The following is a 21,223-nucleotide window of genomic DNA, read 5'->3' as shown; positions in this document are numbered from 1 at the left end:
GACTAGCAAAATTTTTCTTTCCATGCACCAGGTTTTTAATTTCATGTTCCATTATATGGGATAATAGCATCGTCTTGCAATTTTAATGCAATGTCCCAGACCATAATATTCAAATACAATATTTATGCAGTCATCTCTAAAATGAAATATTCATGGGATTGGGAGATGGGTTGCTGTATTTACTGCATTCCAAAACTGATATGCTGCAAATGCATGCATTGGCTAACTAAGAGTAAACAGAGACAGCTAATTCCCCAGGACTCAGAAAAGTTTCTGGAGTCAGAGGGGTGAACGGGGACTTAGTCTTGGACTAGGAGATGGTGGCAGAGGCCCAGCAACTGGCTATCTACCAGGGAAGAGGCATCAGCTGTTTGGGCAGGGATTTGCATTTTTTCTTCCCTTTCTTTACCGTAACTTGAAAAGGTAAAATTGGAAGGCAAGGTAAGTCAGTGAACACCTGGGTGACTTTTTATAAAATACGGCTCACCAACAATGGGTGCATGGCTCTCTCACCTGAGGCATGGAGTGCAGGTATGTAACAATAAGCCCACTATACAAAAGGTGCCCAGTGATGCACCCTTCCTCTTCATTTCCCATTGAGTAGGTTACCTGGGGCAACAGGTGACACTACAGCAGACAGACACTGGGTGATCTAGGTACTAATCCTGCCTCTGCATTCGCAGGCTATGAAGTGTGGGGCTGGCTTAACCTCTCTGAATGCCAGTTTCCTCATCTGTAAGATGAGCCCCCTGACACCTGTCTTGACAGCCTCCTGAATCAGCTGCAAAAGTGTAATGGATGATGCTTCTCAGAGGGCCTTGCAAAGTGTTTAGTAAGCGCTGTTCACCCAAGCAATGAACCGACTCAACCATCCCTCCCCCATGCCTGGCATCTTCCATCCTCCTCTCATGCTTTGTATTTCTCCACAGGACTTTTCACTTTCTAACACAATGTACAAGATATTTATTTAGTCTGTTGTCCATTTCCACTCAATAGATGTAAGCTGCAAGACGGCAGATACTTTTGTCTATTTTTGTTCACTGCTGTATCCATACTGCTTAGATCGGTGCCTACCATACAACTGGTGCTTAATAAATATTTACTGAATAAGTGAACAAAGGAAAAGGTAACAGCCACACCTGTTGGCAATCAGGAAGTCACAGACATTCGTTAACTAGGTATCGGATCCTTCTAACACACATGTAACAGAAAAGAAAACTGAAGCTCAGAAAAGTTACATAACTTTCCCAAGGTCACACAGCCAGAAGTCTTGAATTTAAGTGCAGGTCTAGTTGGATCCACTGCAAGCTCTTAAACTCTGCCATCTTTGATGCCCCAATTCACCATAGTCCCACCAAAAATATAGAAACAACAGATCTGTGATTTTCTACTGCTTGAAAGAGACAATGCCCAGAAATGAGAGAGAATCAAAAGAAAAGGGCTTATTGTTGGCTTTGGAAGAATCTTTCTGCCAGACCTCTAGAAGACATCTGTCTTCTACTTGAGGTCAGATATGAAATCATTTACATTCAGCTTTACTTCCTAGGCTCTGAGGAAGGGGAAGTTCACCTTCCTGATATTTTTACCTATTAGCACACCATGGGAAAGTCACAGTTAAATATCATCCTATTGGGACATCCCAGGGACCAAATCTACTCAGCTGACCATCAAAGTTAACCAGAGGGTGGGAAGCAGTCCTGATTCTCCCCCATGGGAGAAGTCAGTTAAAAAAAGACATCTACGGCTTTTGGAAATAGTGTCAGAAAAGGCGGATGATAAAGAAGTTTCTCAGTTCAGTTAATTCACTGGCTACAATCTTGGCATATTCATCAAGTGTGGAATTATTCCAAAATTAAGTTGTTCCACTTTAAATTTTAGAAGGAATAACTCTGCTCTTCCAGTTTACAGCATGTTTGAGCAAGAAGGAATCTTCGCACGCAGCTAATACAGCTAATGCTACAAATTAAAAAAAAAAAAAAAAGCCTGAGACTGAAAGTACAAACGATACATCCAAAGTCACACTGCCTAGAAAAAATAAAAATCTCCCTTTTTCTGTTTTCCTGTCTGGTAATCTGTTATTGAATCTAGATTACTCTTTCAGCGTAAGTACAACCTAAGGATTTTAGTTAAAAAATAAAGTCATGGAATAAATCACACCCACAATGCATGAAATCAGTCAGCTATGTGAACAGGCTCACACATCTCTTCCTAGGCTCTGAGGAATGGGCAGTTTACCTGCCTGAGATTTTTCGCTATTGGCACAAAGTCGCAGCTAAATATTATTCTATTGGGATGCAGGGGCAAGATTTTGAGACCTGGAGCCAGATTACTTGGCCCAAGTCTTGTGTATTCTACTAACCTTGGACAACTTTACTCATGTGGCACTTTGGTTTCTCACAGGGGAAATGGTGATCATGATACCTAATTCATAGAGCTGGTGTGATGATTCAAATGAGCTTGTATACAGGGAGGGCTTAGCACATAGTAAGGGCTCCATGATGTTCATTATGATGCTTTATGTTTTTTTCCTTTATCAAGGTGAATTTCTTTCTGTCCTCTTCTCTCTTCTGGGATTTGGTAGACAGGTACATAGGACACCTCCACGGCTAAGAAGAAATCCTTTTGTCTGGCAGAGTAACGATATTTCAGCACCAAGGACAGAAGCCCCTCATTTTTTGTTGTGCAATAGCCACGGTTGTGGCATGAAAGTGACAAGTGTCCTGGCCATCCTTCTAATTCTGTCCAAGCTCTGGATGAGCTCACGAGGATTGAGCTCACTGATTTTGAAGTTTGGTAGTTCCACAGGGCCCCTGCTAGCCATCTCTCTCAGGCCCAGGGTAGGCTGTGCCACTTCTTGGTCTGAACTGGAGTCAACTGTCATGCCTCTCTATCCTACAGTAGCTGGAAGGTCAAGAAGGCTTGGAGAATTCATTCTTTTAGCAGCACTAGAGAGCACCTTTGATATTCCAGGCCCTGCTCTATGCACTGAGAAAATGGTTCTAAATAAGATGGCCATCACCCCTGCCCTTCTCTCTCTTTTAGGTGAGACAAAAAGCCTAAATAATAACAGCTACCATTTATTGAGCATATACTACATTCTAGGCTCTGTTCTATGCCCTTAATATATATTCTTTTGTTTACAATTCACTGCAGCCCCATGAGGGCTCATTTTACAAATAAAGGAACAGAGACACAGAAAGGTTAAGTAAATTTCCCAAGATCCACACAGCGGGTGAGTGGCAAGGAGGGGATTCAAGCCATAGTAGTCAGGCTCTGCATTCCACACTCTAGCCACAAGGTTCTAATAAGTAAGCAGACATCGAGAAATATGAAACACAAATATACAATTACATGCTATATAGGAACAAATATGGGGGTCATGGTAGAAAATAAAGAGACAGGGACTTAATTAGCGGAGATTATTGCGGAAGGCTTCACTGAGGAGCAAGTGGCATGCAAGCTCAAAGAGAAGGAATCAGTCCTCTAAGGAGTTATGGGGAAGGCCTTTATGAGTGACAGAAAATTGAAAGTGCAAGGGCCCTGTGGCTGACAAAAGAAGCTACAGGGAAGTCCTCAGCTTCACAACCTCTCTTCACAGTGGCTGACTTGATCTGATTGGTGGAAGGGACATACCACCCACGAGTCCACGTGGCTTGGATATGGAGAGAAACTCCAAAGTCAGCACCCTGAGGGAGTCAGTGCAACATGGTGGTTAAGCACCCTGACTGCAGGCTGGGCGTGGTGGCTAATGCCTGTAATCCCAGCACTTTGGGAGGTCCAGGCAGGCGGATCACTTGAGCTCAAGAGTTTGAGACCAGCCTGGACAATATGGTGAAACCCCACCTCTACTGAAACTACAAAAATTAGCTAGGCATGGTGGCATGCGCCTATAATCCCAGCTATTTGGGAGACTGAGGCATGAGAATCGCTTGAACCTTGGAAGTGGAGGTTGGAGTGAGCTGAGATTGCACTCCAGCCTGGGTGATGGAGCAAGACTCTGTCTCAAAAAGAAAAAAAGAACCCCAACTTTGGAGTCACTCTGCTTGGCTTCAAGTCTGTGTCGCCACCTATGAGCTGTGTGTTATTTAATCTGGAAAATGGACATGAGAATGATCGCACTTACATCATGGGGTTGTTGTAGAAAGAGTGAATATCTGTAAGGTGCTTACGACAATCAGTGGCACATGTACCACAGTTATTATTGCTGCCCTATGTGGAGAAAGCTGACTTAGGTTTGACATTCAAGGAGGGAAGAAAAAGAAGCTCAAGTGGAAATGCTGAGTCAGTGGCCTGAGTCCTGAGGCTGGAGTACCTGTGCTTGGTGGCTCACATTCTTCACAGGGCTCACGTCTCTGAATCAGCTTGCACCGCGAAGCGTCTAAAGGTCTGTTGAGGGCTAATTGGTTTTCCACATTTCATGTATTTTTAAAAACATTGTTTACTGCCTTTTTTTCTGGTTATAAAAGGAAGGCATAGCCTTCATAGATGGCTTGGAACATAAAAAAATGCAAAGAAGAAAATAAAAATAATACTCTACCTTTCAGAGATGACACTGGGAGTGTACTTCCCCTCTAGTCTTTTGTCTAACTTCATTGTGTTTTGTTTGGAAGGAAGAAAAGTTCTAAAGGTGACCTAAAAACACAGGCTGAGGCCCAGGGAGGTATGCGTGTGCAGTTTTGTGTGGGTGCCTACGTACTGCCAGACTTTATTTTGACGTGGCTGCTATAATTGGATTAAATAAAGTGAACACGCAAACAGTCATGAACGCATCGGTTGGGTTTAAGGAAAGCAAAAGAGAAATGCAATCTGCTTTCCCTATTGGAGATGAGATATTAATTATCTCCTCGCATCAATCATGGAGCTACAAGTTAGCCAGAAAGAGAGCTCTTCTCTCAATAAGCAAGCTGGCACCAAAGGGCCTCCCGAAAGCGGATTTGCCTGGAGGAGGTTCCTGGCCAGGCTCTCGACTGATTTGCCAACTTCTGGTTAAACATTTGCTTGTTTATACATCAAAGGAGGTTTGGGTCTGATGATTAGTTCAATGTCAGAAAAGGGGAGCTAGGGAGGCAGCTCAGATGCCACCCCAGCCTCCAATAGGAGAGTGCTGCCTCTGGCAGATGGGGTTCAGACCGGAGAAGAGAAACTTCTCTATACCACTTCTGACCTGGGGCAGGAATCTACCCCATGCAGTCACTATGGAGTAATACAAGAACATAGGCCTTAAAGTCAGACGGAACTAGGTTCCATCTCAGCCCTGTCGTTCACTAGCTGTAGGGCCTTGAGTAAGGTAAAGCGACTCTGCCTGGCTTTCTTATATTTGAAATGACAGCTGTTTCTCTTACTATGCTTCGCCTTATTTTAAGCGTAATATCCATAACTCGTGGGGTTGGAGTGGCTAATTTTATAAACTGTCGATACACGTAAGGTCAATACCTAACTCTCATCACATGCCCACTTACAAAAGGCCCAAAAGAATTTCCCATGTCCCCCGTGGACATAAGAGTTGTTGAACATAAGAGTTATTGAGCATTTTTGTAACACCTTAATCATGTGTATATTATCATCAAGATTTTCCTCCTGTCAACAACACCATCATTATCACCACTACCACCACCATTACGATCATCATCCACTTAATAGGCACAACTAACTGTCCCCAAGGGCTTTTCCATATATTAATTCGTGCAACAACTCTATGGGATTGGTATGATTATCAATATTCCCATCTTCCAGATGAGAAAACTGATACACAGGTAACTCATCTAACTTACCCACGGTCACACACTGTGAGTGGGCGTTAGAGCTGGCCCGTGAAACTTCACAGTCTGGCTCCAGAGCCTGGATTCTTAACTGCTATGTCATGTGCTTTATGTAGCATCCTATACAAGAGGCCCCTGAATATTCCGCTATAAGCCAACTTTATTATTTTTAGAGACACGATCTCACTTTGTCACCCAGGCTGCAGTGCAGTGGTGCAAGCCTCAAACTCCTGGCCTTAAGCGATCCTCCTACATCAGCCTCCCAAGGTGTTGGGATTACAGGTGTGAGCCACTGTACCCGGCCTCTAAGCCAACTTTAAATAGCTTCAACTGTTTTCTTTCAATGTAGCCTTATTTGAAGCCTAATATCCATAAGCCATGGGTTGGAATGGCTAATTTTATAAATTTGTTGACACACATGAGATCAATACCTAACTTTCATAGCATACCCACTTACAAAGGACCCAAAAGAATCTCCCATATCCCTGGTGGCACATGGACGCACTTCGGAAAAGGCTGACCCTAGAAAGTAGGGGAAGGACCTGTCCCTACCCATGCAAAAAGATATTTCTATTTACATTCAGTAGGATTTTCTTTCATCTGCACACCTCAAGAGCATAAACATGCAGGTCCTCTCAAATGCAGTCACTATGGAGTAATACAAGAACACAGGCCTTAAAGTCAGACGGAACTAGGTTCCATCTCAGCTCTGTCGTTCACTAGCTGTAGGGCCTTGAGTAAGGTAAAGCGACTCTCCAATCTCAGCTGTATTCATTACTGAAATGGGGTAACACCTGCTAAATGAGGGTGAAATGAGAAAATGTACTGGAATGCGCCCAGCTTGGGGCCTTCCTGTGGTCAGTGAGGATGCTCCATCTCCCCATTCCCATTATCATTATTTGAATTTTATAAAGATGGAGAAATAGAGGCATGGCCAGTCAAAGCCATTTGCTGACATCCCATGGCTGTGGTCTAGAAGAGCTGGCATTTCAACCCAGGCGGCTGGATCCCAGCATCTATGCTCTTGCACTTCACACACTGTGTCCCAGGGCTAACATGGGTGCCCTAGTGACCCTGGATGAAGTGGAGAAATTAGATCAACCAGGGAAGGAAAAGTCCCAGAGAAACTCCAATTTTCACTTTCCAGCTCCCTGGAAGAGTCCTGTCCCCACACACTGAGACTTGAACAGGTTTCAGAGATTTGAAAAACTTCTCTGATGCTCCCTGAGCCAAGGCCAGAGACTTGCAGGGACGTTTCCAAAGACCTGATTATTCAGGCTGAGAGTAAATGTGCAGGCACCTGCTTCTGCAAGCCCTGCTGAGGCTGCCTGGGAAAATGACAGTTGTGCTACCTGTCTTGCAATCTATCTAGAGACTTTACTTTTGGAGGAAAGCAAGGAGAAACAGTGAACACAACCCTCCCCTTCATTTAATAATAGAAACCATCAGGACCAATTTGGCAGCTATTAGAATACTAGTTTGCCTTTATGCCATCGCTTCACAGTGGGAGCCAGAAGTCCAAATTGGTTGCTCAAGGCTGGAGATGAAGATAGAAGGTCAACACTGCTATTAGGAGCTACGTGGAATTAAAAACCGAGGTACCCTGTGGCCTATTCTGTATTTCACTGCTTGCTTTTGTTCCTCCCCATCTCTCTGTCTTTCAAGATCTCTGCCTCTGTCACTTCCTCTTTTACCAGGGCTGGTCCAGACACATGAAACATCAGAACGGGAAGGAAATTTGGAGACTTTCTCATTCAGCCCCCTTGTTTTTCAAAGGGAGAAAATGAAGTCAAGAGAAGCAGAGTAGCTGTCTCAAAGTCACCAGTGTGTTGGAAGAAAGCAGACCTAGAACACAGAGAGGCTTCATCACGTGAGAATTATGCGCTTGGACTCCCTGAATACTCATTTGGGTACGAGTGCTGTGAGTTTGACCAAGTAACTTCATCTTTTTGAGTCTCAGTTCCCTTATCTATACAAGGAGGCTAATATATTGCCAATAATCCCCACTCAGTGCCAGAAAATTAAAAGAACACACAGAAAAACAGAACTAAGAGAGAGTCCGGGCTTGATGATATAATTTGCATGGCTTGATTTAGCTATACCTGAAGTCAGCCCTAATGTTTTAGTTACCTGATCTGGTAATGTTCTTTACCCTTAAACTAGTTTGAGCTGGGTTTCTGTCACTTCCCACCAAAAGAGTTCTCCCTAACATACCATCAGTGAAGGAACGTGAGCCGAGCCATGCCCACCTCTGGTCACTTGGGAGGAACCACAGATGATGGGCTATAGGTAGGTTTATTCACGCAGCAGGTGAGGCCACAGCTAACAAAGAGGAAAGTGGCAGTGAATGGGACATTGGCTTGTTGTACTATTAAATTAATGCTAAACTACTGCCCTAACTTCCTGTAAATGAGAAAATCCCCAGCTGGGAACTCATGCTCAAGAGTTGGAACTTGTGAGCTATTCTGTCAAGAGACCTTTGGGTTTAGGGTCTTGGAGGGAGGAGTAAGTAACGTTTCCTTAGCCTGAGACTTCTTTATGCTGTCCCGCGACATGTGGGTACCACCTGTCAATTACATATGCACATCAATTATACAAAATGTACTCAGGCACCTAGAGGCACAATTCAGGCCCATTCTCCATCTGTTTCTTTCTCCTACCAGCAACAATTTAGTTCTGTGCTCATCATAACAATGACATAATCATTGACATCACTATCATCATAGACATTTACTATGCCAAATGCTGCATATGTAGCATCTCATGTAATCCTCACAATGACCAAATGAGTATAGGTCTAGTAATATTTTCATATAATATTATGAAACCAGCTCAGAGAGGTGAAGTCACTCATTCAATGCGACACAGTAGATCAGAATTCCAAACCAGAAGGTGTAACCTCGCAGTCCCTGCTTTTAACTTGTGCTATACTCAGCTCCTATCACAGTGCCTGACAAATAGTGCACAGAGAATAAATCCTGACTAGGCTGAAACAAGTTAATTCACAGACAAGTTAATACATTTACAACGGGACCCTTTCTTGAGATGCAAATTTGTTTGCACAAATCACCTATTAGCTGCTATCTGGAGAAGAAAAAGGGTTTTTCCTTCTCTACCTGAGGGTGGGCAACACCAATATCTGAGCCACTTCTGACAACTAACCACCTCTATGGAATCCTTGCCCAGCCCTACCTTGCTCCTGCGGCTATGGGGCCAGAAAAACTTGGGTTCAAATTCTAGCATTTAACCAGTGCGTGATCTTCAGAAAAATCAAGTAAACTCCAGAAGCTTGACGAATGGGGAGAATAATTCTTATAGCTGCATTGAGTGGCTGTGAAAATAAATTTGGATCCTATACAAAAAGGACCCACTTAGTAGGCACACAATACAGAGTGACTCATCCAGCCAGGCCTCTCTACTTAGTGGCCTGAATGTAGTAAACTAATCTGTGCTAATTTCCAGAGCATCTTCAACCAGAGCATCTTCGAGTTCAGGTGTTGCAGAAAGGGGCCTTCCTTTTTAATGTAAAGAAGGTAGGCTGTGAGTAGGGCAGGAACAATCCATAAATAGCAGAATGAAATCGACGTTTCAATCTAGAAAAATGATGCAACACAAGGATTCTAGGGTAACTTTTTTTTTTTTTTTGAGACAGAGTCTCACTCTGTTGCCCAGGCTGGAGTGCAGTGGTGCAATATCCGCTCACCGCAATCTCCGACTCCCAGGTTCAAGCAATTCTTGTGCCTCAGCCTCCCAAGTAGCTGCGATTATATGTGTGCACCACCACACCCAGCTAATTGTTGTATTTTTAGTAGAAATGGGGTTTCACCATGTCGGCCAGGCTGGTCTCAAACTCCAGACCTCAGGTGATCCGCCTGCCTCGGCCTCCCAAAGTACAGGCATGAGCCACCGCACGCAGCCAGATTACTTCTTAAAAGCTCAGGAGATGGAGCTACCTGCTTGCTTTTGTTCCTCCCCTGCTGTGGATAACTGGGTTAACTGAGTCACACAGTCAGCCAAAACGACACTCCCACCAGCAATGGCAGAGATTTAAAGCAGAGATTACAAACAGAGATGTGGTTGGGGGCCGGGTTGGGGAACGGGGACAGGCGAGGACTGAGCGACCTACGATCCAGGAAATAACTGCCATGAGAAAATTCAGGCACAGACTTAATCAACCTTCAGATTTTTTAAGACTGGTTAGAAATCTGGATTTTCATAGGAAATACTGCTGTTTTTAAATAGGGCTATTAATTTTTCAAACAAAGCACCTGAATGAAAACAAGATGAAACAAAACACTCTGAGAGCTAAACCATGCACGTTAACAAGCTGAAATTATCCCAAGCACTGCCAAGTTCAATGCTAGACCAAGACCCCAGGATGTCAGAGTCACCCTGGACTGGTTTTCAATGTTTTGTTTTGTTTTTTTTTTTTGAGACGGAGTCTTGCTCTGTCGCCCAAGGTGGAGTACAATGGTGCGATCTCGGTTCATCGCAACCTCTGCCTCCCAGGTTCAAGAGATTCTCCTGTCTCAGCCTCCTGAGTAGCTGGGATTACAGGCGCCTGCCACCACACCCGGCTAATTTTTGTAATTTTAGTAGAGACAGGGTTTCACCATGTTGGTCAGGCTGGTCTCGAACTTCTGACCTCGTGATCTGCCCGCCTTGGCCTCCCACAGTGCTGGGATTACAGGCATAAGCCACTGTGCCCGGTCTTTAACGGTATTTTCTATTGGAATGGGGAATCCCATCATGTGATGTCACCTACAGGGGGCACTCAAGACCCTATCCCTTCCAGCTGATGGATGGTCATGGAGACTTGGGCTCAGCTCAATGCTGAACTGTAGAGATGCTATTTTTTTGACATTGTTCATTTTAAGCGAGAGAGGTGTGAGGGATCTGGGTTGGGGTTCTGGGTGCCTCCAACCCCTGCTGATGTGTTGGGCACCAGTGAGGGAGTGAGGAGGACATGGGGCTGGGATTCGGACCCCTGGGTTCAAGTCCATGCTGCTATGACACTCTTTTCCACTACAAGGTCAATTCCCTGAGAGGAAGGGCTTGGTCTTGTTTGCGGCTAGGACAAGCGATTGGCCCATGCCCATGCTTGGTAAGTATCTGAATGACTCGCTGAATGAACAATCTGGGGACACTGCTTACATTATGGGCCTCAGTCTTTCCATCAATAAAATGGGAATTAACCGTGGATGCCCTACTGAAAGGGTTACTGCAATGAGATATTGGATTTGTGGAAGTCCTTAAGGGCAAATAACCAAAAGGGCTGTGACACCATGAGAAACATCTATGGTTATCTTTGTCCTTGGCTGACAGGAGGGACTACTTCAGATCCCACGCAGACACGGCCAAGAACAGCTGGTGCCAAGCCTTTCTCCCACCCTCAACTTTTCTGTGGTTGTGTGAAACCAGCCTAGAAAATTCCCCAAATGATCGCTCAGGTTTTTGCTTCCATTTTGCACAAGGGGTAGGGGGTTGAGGTGCTACCTTGCATTGTCCCGGCCGTGTGACTTCAAGAAATTCATATCTCGGTATCGGGAGAGAAACGCCACCAACTGGTCATTTGTCCTGTGGAAACAAACCAAGGGGAGAGTCAGGCCAGAGACCGTGGGTACTATCTTCGTCACAGAAACCAAGTTTCACCGATTATGTCAGTCTGCTCGAAGCACCTTCTCTGATCACTTGCACACGGGCTGATAAGGCATCCTCTTTATATTGCCATTTTTATGTCACCGTCACTGACTCCTATCACACTATGTTAAAAGGGGCTGTTTGTGCATTTCTCTCCTCTATACTCCAATATGCTGGAGACTCTTTGAGGGCAAGTGGAGTGCTCTACATGTTTGGGAATCTCCAGTGCATGGCATTGGGCTTGGCAACAGCAAGTCGTCAGTGTGCAGCCCAAAGTTAAACACACAGCAACCTCAGGACCTTTGCATTTGCTTGCCTGGGAAATTTCTCTCAGTATTATTGGCTTGGTCTTGTCGTCAGGTCTCCTTTCAAATACCACCTCTTCAGAGAGACCTTTTCCGACCTCTTAACCTAAAGTAGTACCTGCCTCCCCCTCTCTCTCCACCTTTATTACATCACTCTGTTTATAATTCACTATTGTATAACCACTTGAAAGCATTGACCTTGTTTACATTAGAATGTAAGCTCCATGAGGACAGAGCCCAGCTGGATTTGTTCAACACTGGCATATAGTAGGAGCTATATTAATGTTTGTTCAATAAATAAATGAATCAAAGTGATGTGTGTTCAAACTGACTCCTTCAAATGCACTTTGCGCAATGAATGCATCAATGAATGGATGGATACCAAGTGCTCGATAACCACGGGCTACTGAATGAGAGAGCTTTAAAAAATATGAAGTGCAATACAAATGAGAGACATCGTTCCCAGCATTGTTATCCCAAATTTATCACCATCAATCTCGGCACTAGCAGTGTAGTCACAGCTAATCAGCCTGCGCATACAGCTGTGACAGTATTTTAAAAGGCAGTCACACGGGTCTCCATCTGCCAGAAACGCAGTCGCCTCTTCTGCTGAATAAACCCAAACAGGTAAATGGTGCTGATGTGACAGCTCCTTTATCACCAGCCTTCTCTGCTTCGGAACTTTTACTTTGAAAGAAAGCGTTAACTATTGTTTTAAATGGGAGGAACAGAAAAGAGGGCAGAAAGATTAAAAAAAAAAAATCTCTGGGTTTATAATAGAAGCTAGACCTTTGACAAGCAGGACAGTGCCTTAGAAAGCAATGCTTGGGCAGAAAGAGAAAGATCTGGGGACAGATCCCAGCGCCATGACTGAGTCAGCTGTGTGTCCAAGGATGTCATTTAACCTCACTGAATGGTAGCTTGCTAGGAAGGCACCTAGGTTGAGAATTAAACATGCCCATCACCTAATAGGTCCATCATGCATATATACTGAATGGACAACTGGGTGGATTTTAAGGGCACACAGTAGGTGTACAATCAATGCACGCACTTGCTCTATCTGCCTCCCAACTGGTCTGAGCTGCCCCTGCTGCTCACCCCCTCCTTCATTTCCCTGCACCTCCGCAGTCTCGCCACTCCAAGCCCCTGTTCTCTCATTGGATGACTCATGTTGACCAACTCATAATTCCAGCGGAGGGGGCACAAAGCAGTTAAGAGACGCTGCAGTGAAAATGAGCGCTGCTCATGTCCCATCCTATTACTGAAATAAACACCAATTCAAAACCAGCCATTCTAGCAGCGGCAGGCGCCATGTGTCTGCAGGGAGTTGAATACGGCACACACACGGAAAGCTAAACCTTGCTGATGGGCACAGAGGTGAACCCAGGGATGTTCGCAAAGGGCTAACCCCACGTGGCCATACAATGGTGCATCTCCCACATGGTTAAACCCCATCGTGCATGCCAAGGTAAAGTCCACTGGTGCCTCCGACTCTGTTACCTGTAGCTTGTGAGGACAGAGCCTCTTTAATAAGTCGCTGGGAGAGGTGGAAACTAAATTGGCCTATAAAAAAAATTTAAGCAATGTTTCTCTCCAAACCATAAAGAGGCCCATTCTAACTCTGCGTTTTAACAGCTCTTATTTACCAACCCCCTCACCACTCTCTGCGACAGTTCATTATTGTTGTCCTGATGAATACAGGACAAGTTAACCTCTGAATGAGTCCCCGGCAGTTGGAATAATAAATAAGGCCTCTCAGGCACCCTTAGTGGGAGGGTTGAAGGGGCCGGGCCGGGGCTCCTGGGCCCCCTTCTCGTGAAGCCTCAGGCCTCCCAGGGTCAGCGGCTGCAGTTCCATTTGGCAACCCCAGAAAGCGCCTTTCAGGGCTGTGAGCTGGGGCCATTTTCACATTTACCGCTTCACTGAGTCCCCATCTGATGGGGATGAATAGGCATTTAGCGAATTTACTTAGCGATGCTTCCACATGAAATCGTCTCAAAAGATGACATCTTAGGGGAGGGAGGGTGGATGAGGAGGGGGCTGAGGTTTCCAGGCCCAGAGCTTTTGGGCAAAGCCGCCTTTCAAAGCCAAGCATTGCATGCTTGGCAAAGGATCCTGATGGATTGTCTGGAAGGGTGGGGCGGGGGGGACCCCTGCCTACCCCCTTTCCTAGGGGCCCGGGCCCCTTGCTCTCCCTCTGTGTGAAATGCCTGCTCTGAATGCTAAAGCCCATCCCCCCAGTCCTTCTCAAAAGGGAGATGGAACTTGGCTGAGGACCAAATTCTCCTATTGTTGCTTTCAGACGCCTGTCGATAATTGCCTACATAATATTTAGTTCTCTCCAGATAATTAACAGCTTGCGATCTGTTGACATTTTACCCTATTCCAGTTTCTCTCTCTCTCTCTCTCTCTCTCTTCCACTCACGCACATTTCTCACTTCCCTTTCCTGGTGGAGTCATTTGCCAAATGGTTCCCACAGTTCATCCCTTGTATCTGTCTCGTCATCAATTTCCTCCTACTTTTTGCTGAAATGATTAGAAATCACGTCTCTTGGTCTATGCCCGTACCTCTGCTTCCTGAGGATAACTGGGGCCCATTGTTACCACCATTGGAGTCACTGGGAAGTCTCTGCTAAAATAAGTAAGACATAAATATTAAAATAAACTTACTGGGAGCCATGAGAATCTTGTTGGAAATGAATAAAAAAATGAGTAATAAAATAATCTCCCAAGTCACAGCCATTTACTAAATGTGCACCATGCCCTAAGGCCATGGGAAAAGACTTTTGCCACATTTTATTGCATTTGATATTCACAATGATGCTAAAAAACGTAAATTTCGGCTGGGTGTGGTAGCTCATGCCTGTAACTCCAGCAGTTGGGGAGGCCAAGGCGCGTGGGTCACTTGAGGTCAGGAGGTGGAGACCAGACTGGCCAACATGGTGAAACCCTGTCTCTACTAAAAACACAAACAAACTAGCCAGATGTGGGCTGGCACAGCTGTAGTCCCAGCTACTCGGGAGGCTGAGGCTGGAGAACTGCTTGAACTTGGGAAGTGGACATTGCAGTGAACCCAGATCGCTCCACTCCACTGCAGCCTGGGTGAAAGAGTGACACTCTGTCTCACAACAACAACAAAAGGAATTTCACTCTCATTTCACAGACGGGCAACCAAGACTCAGAGAAATCATCCATTTAATAAAGTGCAGAACCAGAACTGGAACCTGGGTACAAATGTCACAGCTTGTGTTCTCTACTACGAGACTGCCTCTACAAATGATAGTGAATGAATGAGTGAGTGAATGAATGAATGTATTCCACTTCAAGTGCAGAAGAAAAAAAAATACAGGTGTGATAATGTCTTCCTCTTCATAGCCTGGTCTGCAGCCCACTGCTATTAGAAATGCCATACACTTCAGGCCTCACCCAATACCTATTGAGCAAAAATTCCAGATGATGCATATGCCCTTTAAAGTTTCAGAAGCATTGCTCTAAGTCAAGTATGACTATCGGTAGTTAATTCTCTACTTTCCATCTTTATCTGCTCCTCATGGTTTCTTCTGGAGAGCCCGGACTATGAACGAATTACTTTCATTTCAATAAGCCTTAGGTGTTGAGAGTATTAAATAAAAACAATACACCTAATACCTGTGCCATAGTACTCGGCATACGGTAAGCCCATGATAAATGTCAGCTATTATATAATAGCATTATTATTACCATCTTGAACATCAGAAGCTTAAGACACCTTGAACTGTGGAAAACCGTGTAAAGATCCAACCCGATTTGAACTTGGAAGGCTTTCTGTGCATAAGACCCATGGAACGTTCTGCAGAGCATAGTTTAAGAGATGTCTAAGGCCCCTTCCCAGCTGGTGTCAGACTTAGGGACTGGCTCCCCGAGGGCCATGGTACCATTGTGTGTGTCTCATCTATATAACAGCTCTGGACATTAAGATATGAAGGAAGAGAGGGCAGAGTTCTCAGGTTCCCATAGCACCCAGGAGCCCATGCTGTATGGAAAAGGTGCTCTGGGCACACAGAGGCAAGCAAGCAATGCCTGTTTGCTGGTGGCATGTGACAAGAGATGAAGCCTGCTCAGCTTCCACTAGGAAGGAGCCCAACACAAAACCAACTGCACCTCTCCGGGCTCCTGGTGCTCACCTGGCACTCATGCCCCAGAACCCCTTCCCCACGGCAGGATACTGTCAAGGACCCTGCCAGAGGTGCTCACAGTCCAATGGTGGAGGCGACAGGACTAAAGCCAAAGTTACATGCAGGATTTTGTAAATGTCAGGATTCAGGATTTCAAACCTCTGATGCTGCCAAGTGTGCACAGAGTCCAGGGGACACTGGAATTATTCCTCCTGGACTGCAATGAACCAGCCACTGTGAGGCAGAAATGCACACGAAAGACTATGGGGAGGCCAGGCACGGCTGTAATCCCAGCACTTTGGGAGGCCAAGGCGGGTGGATCGTTCGCAGTTAGGAGTTCAAGACCAGCCTGCCCAACATGGTGAAACCTTGTCTCTAGTAAAAAATACAAAAATTAGCTGGGTGTGGTGGCACGCACCTCTAATCCCAGCTACTTGGAAGGCTGAGGCAGGAGAATCGCTTGAACCAGGGAGGCAGAGGTTGCAGTGAGCCAAAATCGCGCCACTGTACTCCAGCCTGGACAGGAAGAGCAAAACTCCGTCTCAAAAAAAAAAAAGAAAAAAAAAGGAAAGACTATGGTGTTGCATGAGGGACTGTGAAATCAGGTAAGCTGAGGAAGACGAAGGTTGAGGGTTGAGGCGCTTTCAATCTGAGCTGAGAATAGACTACAAGAGTGTTTCCCCAACTTCTGCTTCTAGTGTATCCATAATCTTTCAGTTATTTTATATGTATATTTAATTTAAATACCACTTTAGCTTCATCTTATGAACCAATGTTTATGATATTTGACGCACTTTTTTTTTTTTTTGGAGAGTCTTGCCATCTTAATCGTTTTTCTGAGATCAGATGAGATGGGGTGCGTTCGGGGTGGTATGTCTGTAGACCATCTTAACCAGTTTTCAGTGTACAGTTCACTGGTACTAGATGGATTCACACTGTTGTGCAACCACCACCAATATCCATCTCCCGAACTCTTTTCATCTTGCAAAACTGACACTATCTGTTAAATAATAATTATCTATCTCTCTTATTTTTTTATAGCCCCTGGCAACCCCCATTCTACTTCCTCTCTACTATTTAAACTATTCTAGATACCTGACATGAGTGAAATTGTACAGGATTTGTGTTTTGGTGGCTGACTTATTTAACTAGCACCATGTCCTCAAGGCTCATCCATATTGTATCGTATCTTAGAATTTCTTTCCTTTTTAAGGCTGAATAATATTCCATTCTGATGTACCACTTGTATGTTATTTTTTCCCTGTTACACATTAAAAGCATTAACGACCACATGTCTGTATACTTCCTAAATCAACTGGGCTGCCAGGGGCACACATGGAAGGGGTCAACTCTCCTGGTTTGCCCAGGACTGAGGGAGTTCCCATGACACAGGACTTTTAGTTTTAAAACTGCATGGTCCTGAGCAAATGAAGATGAGTTGGTGACCCCAGGCACATGGCTCCATTGAGGGCTGCACGACCACAGGAGAACTGCCCACTCCACAGAGGCAAAAAGCTCACCTTCCTGTGATGAACCCAATGTATAGAAAACAAGATCACGGCAGGGCCTATTGTAACCCTTTCCTATGCTTTTTTTTTTTGAGATGGAATTTTGCAGAGTCTTGCTCTGTCACCCAGGCTGGAGTGCAGTGGCCGGATCTCAGCTCACTGCAAACTCCGCCTCCCAGGTTCATGCCATTCTCCTGCCTCAGTCTCCCGAGTAGCTGGGACTACAGGCGCCCGCCACCTTGCCCGGCTAGTTTTTTGTATTTTTAGTAGAGAGGGGGTTTCACCATGTAGCCAGGATGGTCTCGATCTCCTGACCTCGTGATCCGCCCGTCTCGGCCTCCCAAAGTGCTGGGATTACAGGCTTGAGCCACCGCGCCCGGCCCCTATGCTTTTAAAATCATTATGAAAGCTTAGATCACAGCAAGGTAAAGACTGAAATACCAGCAATAGCAACATCATCATCATCTAACACTTGAGTGCCTACTATGTGGTATTTGCATCTATTAACCCACTTAATCCTCATGACCACCCTAAGAGGTAGATGCCATTATATTTATATCCATTTGTTATTATATAAATGGGAACATGTATGTACATGGACTTTTGTGTAATGACATATGCCACTTCTGTGACTCATCAGCACATACAGGCAGACTTCATCCTTTTAACGGTTGCACAGGATCTTACAGAATGGGCATAGCCGGCCAGGTGCGGTGGCTCATGCCTGTAATCTCAGCACCTTATGTGGCTGAGGTAGGCAGATCACGAAGTCAAGAGATTGAGACCATCCTGGCCAACATGGTGACACCCCATCTCTACTAAAAATACAAAAAAATTAGCCAGGCATGGTGGTGGGCGTCTGTAATCCCAGCTAATTGGGAGGCTGAGGCACGAGAATTGCTTGAACCTGGGAGGCGGAGGTTGCAGTGAGCTGAGACTGTGCCACTGCACTCCAGCCTGGGTGACAAGAGTGAAGCTCCACCTCAAAAAAAAAAAAAAAAAAAATAAATGAATAAATATAAAAAAAAAAAAAAAAAAAAGGCATAGCCAATGCCCTAGTGATGAACACTTACGTCATTTCCATTTTCTCCCTATTACAGATACTACTCCATTGAACACCCTTGCATAACTATCTTTTCACATGTGGGCATGATAGGCTTCTGTAGGATCAAATTCCCAGATATGGAATTGTTCATTCTAAGATTATTTTTAAGTCTTTAATATCAGAAAGCAAACTACATGGAATGAGGCTTCTCTAAGAGTTGAGAGAATGCCCAAGACTCACACCACTGCACAGAAACCAAGCCTGCGGCTGCCAGGAACATGGGAAGGAAGAAGGCAATTGCATAGGTGATGGAGTTGGGATGTCCTGCAGAGCTGGCAGGCTCTTGGCTTCTCCAGCAGGCTGGTAGGCTTAAGCAGGGGCTTTATGGGTTCCCCAAAGGAGCAACCACCAGTGGACCCTAGAAAACAAAGGAGGCTCACATGGAAGTGGAAAGGACCTTCTGTCAAGCAACGAGATGGGAGCAGAACCATCCTCTACTGTGCCTGGAGCAGCTCCTACAGCTGGTGCCCATCTGTCTGCCAACAGACCCAGCATCTGGACTATGGGGCAGCACCTCAGACAGTGCTTTTCAGGACCATGGCTATAGTCCTGGATGAGCAAGCATTGAGTCCAATTCCATTCTTTTTCTCCAGGACCTGGCACATAGTAGATGCTCAGTAAATATTCACTGCTTAATGCATGCCCAAGTGGAGGCCCGGGATGCAGGGTTCATCTCTGTGGCTTCTATGCTCAGCACAGACAGCACCTAACCTATAGGAAAGGCTCAGTCCATCATTCACTTTTTTTTTTTTTTTTGAGGTGGAGTCTCGCTCTATCACCCACGTTGGAGTGCAGTGGCATAATCTTCGCTTACAGTAACCTCCGCTCCCTGGGTTCAAGAGATTCTCCAGCATCAGCCTCCTGAGTAGCTGGGATTGTAGGCATGCATCACAATGCCCAGCTATTCTTTTCTTTTTTCTTTTTTTGGTAGTTTTAGTAGAGATGCGTTTTTGCCATGTTGGCCAGGCTGGTCCTGACCTCAGGTGATCCGCCCGCCTCGGCCTCCAAAGTGCTGGGACCACAGGCATGAGGCCTTGTGCCTGGCCTGTCATCCACCTCTGTATCCACATCTCTGTCCATTCCATACCCTCTGCCAGGAATGCTCCTTCCTATGTCTTCGCCCAAGGAACTGGGGGTGATATCGGGGAAGGAATCCCACAGTCAAGGTACTCATGAGAAAATGCTTCATAATAACAATTGCAGAAAGATTTCCCTTTGTTGCTCATCAAGTATTAAGGGCTCGTCCTTCTTTAATTTTACAATAACCCATCCAGGAGGTACTCATTTGTGGATAAACAAACTAGGACTGGAAGAGCTTTCACGGCTTGTGCCAGGTCTTACGAGTGGTGGAGGGGAGATGCAGACCTCAGTGCCCAAGGGCCAGAGCCTGAGCTCTTATCAATCCCGCTTTCCCCGTGGTGAGTAAGCTGCAGGAATGTGATCCATTTCTGTAGACACAGAGGCCGGAAACAAACAGGAAACTGCAGCTGCCTTCTGAAGCCTCCTACTTCCCTTCCAGGGGACTTTTGTTGAGTGTAAATTGCACAACAGGAGTTGACAAAGGTAGAACCTCTGTCCAGGGTGTGTGTCTATTTCCTGTGCTCCTGTAAAATCCGAAGTCCAGCAAGTTTCCTCCTCTCCCTGCCTTCCATCTCGTGAATGGATTCTAACCCACCCTTCCATCTCGTGAATGGATTCTAACCCATCCTTCCATCTCGTGAATGGATTCTAACCCATCCTTCCATCTCGTGAATGGATTCTAACCCACCCTTCCATCTTGTGAATGGATTCTAACCCATCCTTCTGTGTCCGGAATTGGTAGGTTCTTGGTCTCATTGACTTGAAGAATGAAGCCATGGACCCTCGCGGTGTTACAGTTCTTAAGGATGCTGTGTCTGGAATTTCTTCCTTCAGACGTTCAGATGTGTCTGGAGCTTTTTCCTTCTGGTGGGTTCGTTGTCTCATTGTCAGGAGTGAAGCTGCACACCTTCGTGGTGAGTGTGACAGCTCTTAAAGGCAGCGTCTGGAGTTGTTCGTTATTCCCGGTGGGTTCGTAGTCTCATTGGCTTCAGGAGTGAAGCTGCAGACCTTGGCGGTGTTACAGCTCATAAAGGCAGCCTGGACCCAAAGAGTCAGCAGCAGCAAAATTTATTGCAATGAGCGAAAGAACAAAGCTTCCACAGAATGAAAGGGACCCGAGCCAGTTGCCGCTGGTTAGGCCAGCAGCCTGCTTTTATTCCCTTTTCCGACCCCACCGACATCCTGCTGATTGGTCTATTTTACTGAGAGCTGATTGGTCCATTTTGACAGAGTGCTGATTGGTGCATTTACAATCCTTGAGCTAGACACAGAGTCACAGAGTGCTAGTCCTCCAAGTCTCCACTAGGTTAGCTAGACACAGAGTGCTGACTGGTACATATACAATCCTGCTATATATAAAAGTTCTCCAAGTCCCCATCTGGTTCAGGAGCCCAGCTGGCTTCACCCAGTGGATCCTGCACCTGGGCTGCAGGCGGAGCTGCCCGCCAGACCCGAGCGGCGCCTGCACTACTCAGCCCTTGGGCTGTTGGTGGGACCAGGTGCCACCGAGCAGGCGGCTGCGCCCCTCCGGGAGGCTCAGGCCGTGCTGGAGCCCACCGCAGGGGGAGGAGCTCAGACATGGCGGGCTGCAGGTCCCGAGCCCTGCCCCTGCCGGGAGGCAGCTAAGGCCTAGCAAGAATTTGAGTGCAGTGCCGGGCGGCACTGCTGGGGG

The 21,223-nt window shown here is 45.8% G+C and overlaps 1 protein-coding gene across 1 annotated transcript in view; it reads right to left on the bottom strand.

The window, feature by feature from the left end:
- XYLT1 (xylosyltransferase I) overlaps window positions 1–21,223 on the bottom strand; it is a 182,661-nt gene that overhangs the window by 40,725 nt on the left and 120,713 nt on the right. Inside the window, exon 7 of the mRNA XM_011950301.1 lies at window positions 11,256–11,336. Within this exon, the coding sequence (XP_011805691.1) occupies window positions 11,256–11,336 (81 nt within the window). The remainder of the gene's footprint in view (window positions 1–11,255; window positions 11,337–21,223) is intronic.

Source organism: Colobus angolensis, unplaced genomic scaffold (assembly GCF_000951035.1).
Source record: "Colobus angolensis palliatus isolate OR3802 unplaced genomic scaffold, Cang.pa_1.0 Scaffold305, whole genome shotgun sequence".
NCBI lineage: Eukaryota > Metazoa > Chordata > Mammalia > Primates > Cercopithecidae > Colobus > Colobus angolensis.
The sequence above is the reverse complement of the archived record's forward strand: the minus strand, read 5'-3'. Positions and strand labels throughout refer to the sequence as shown.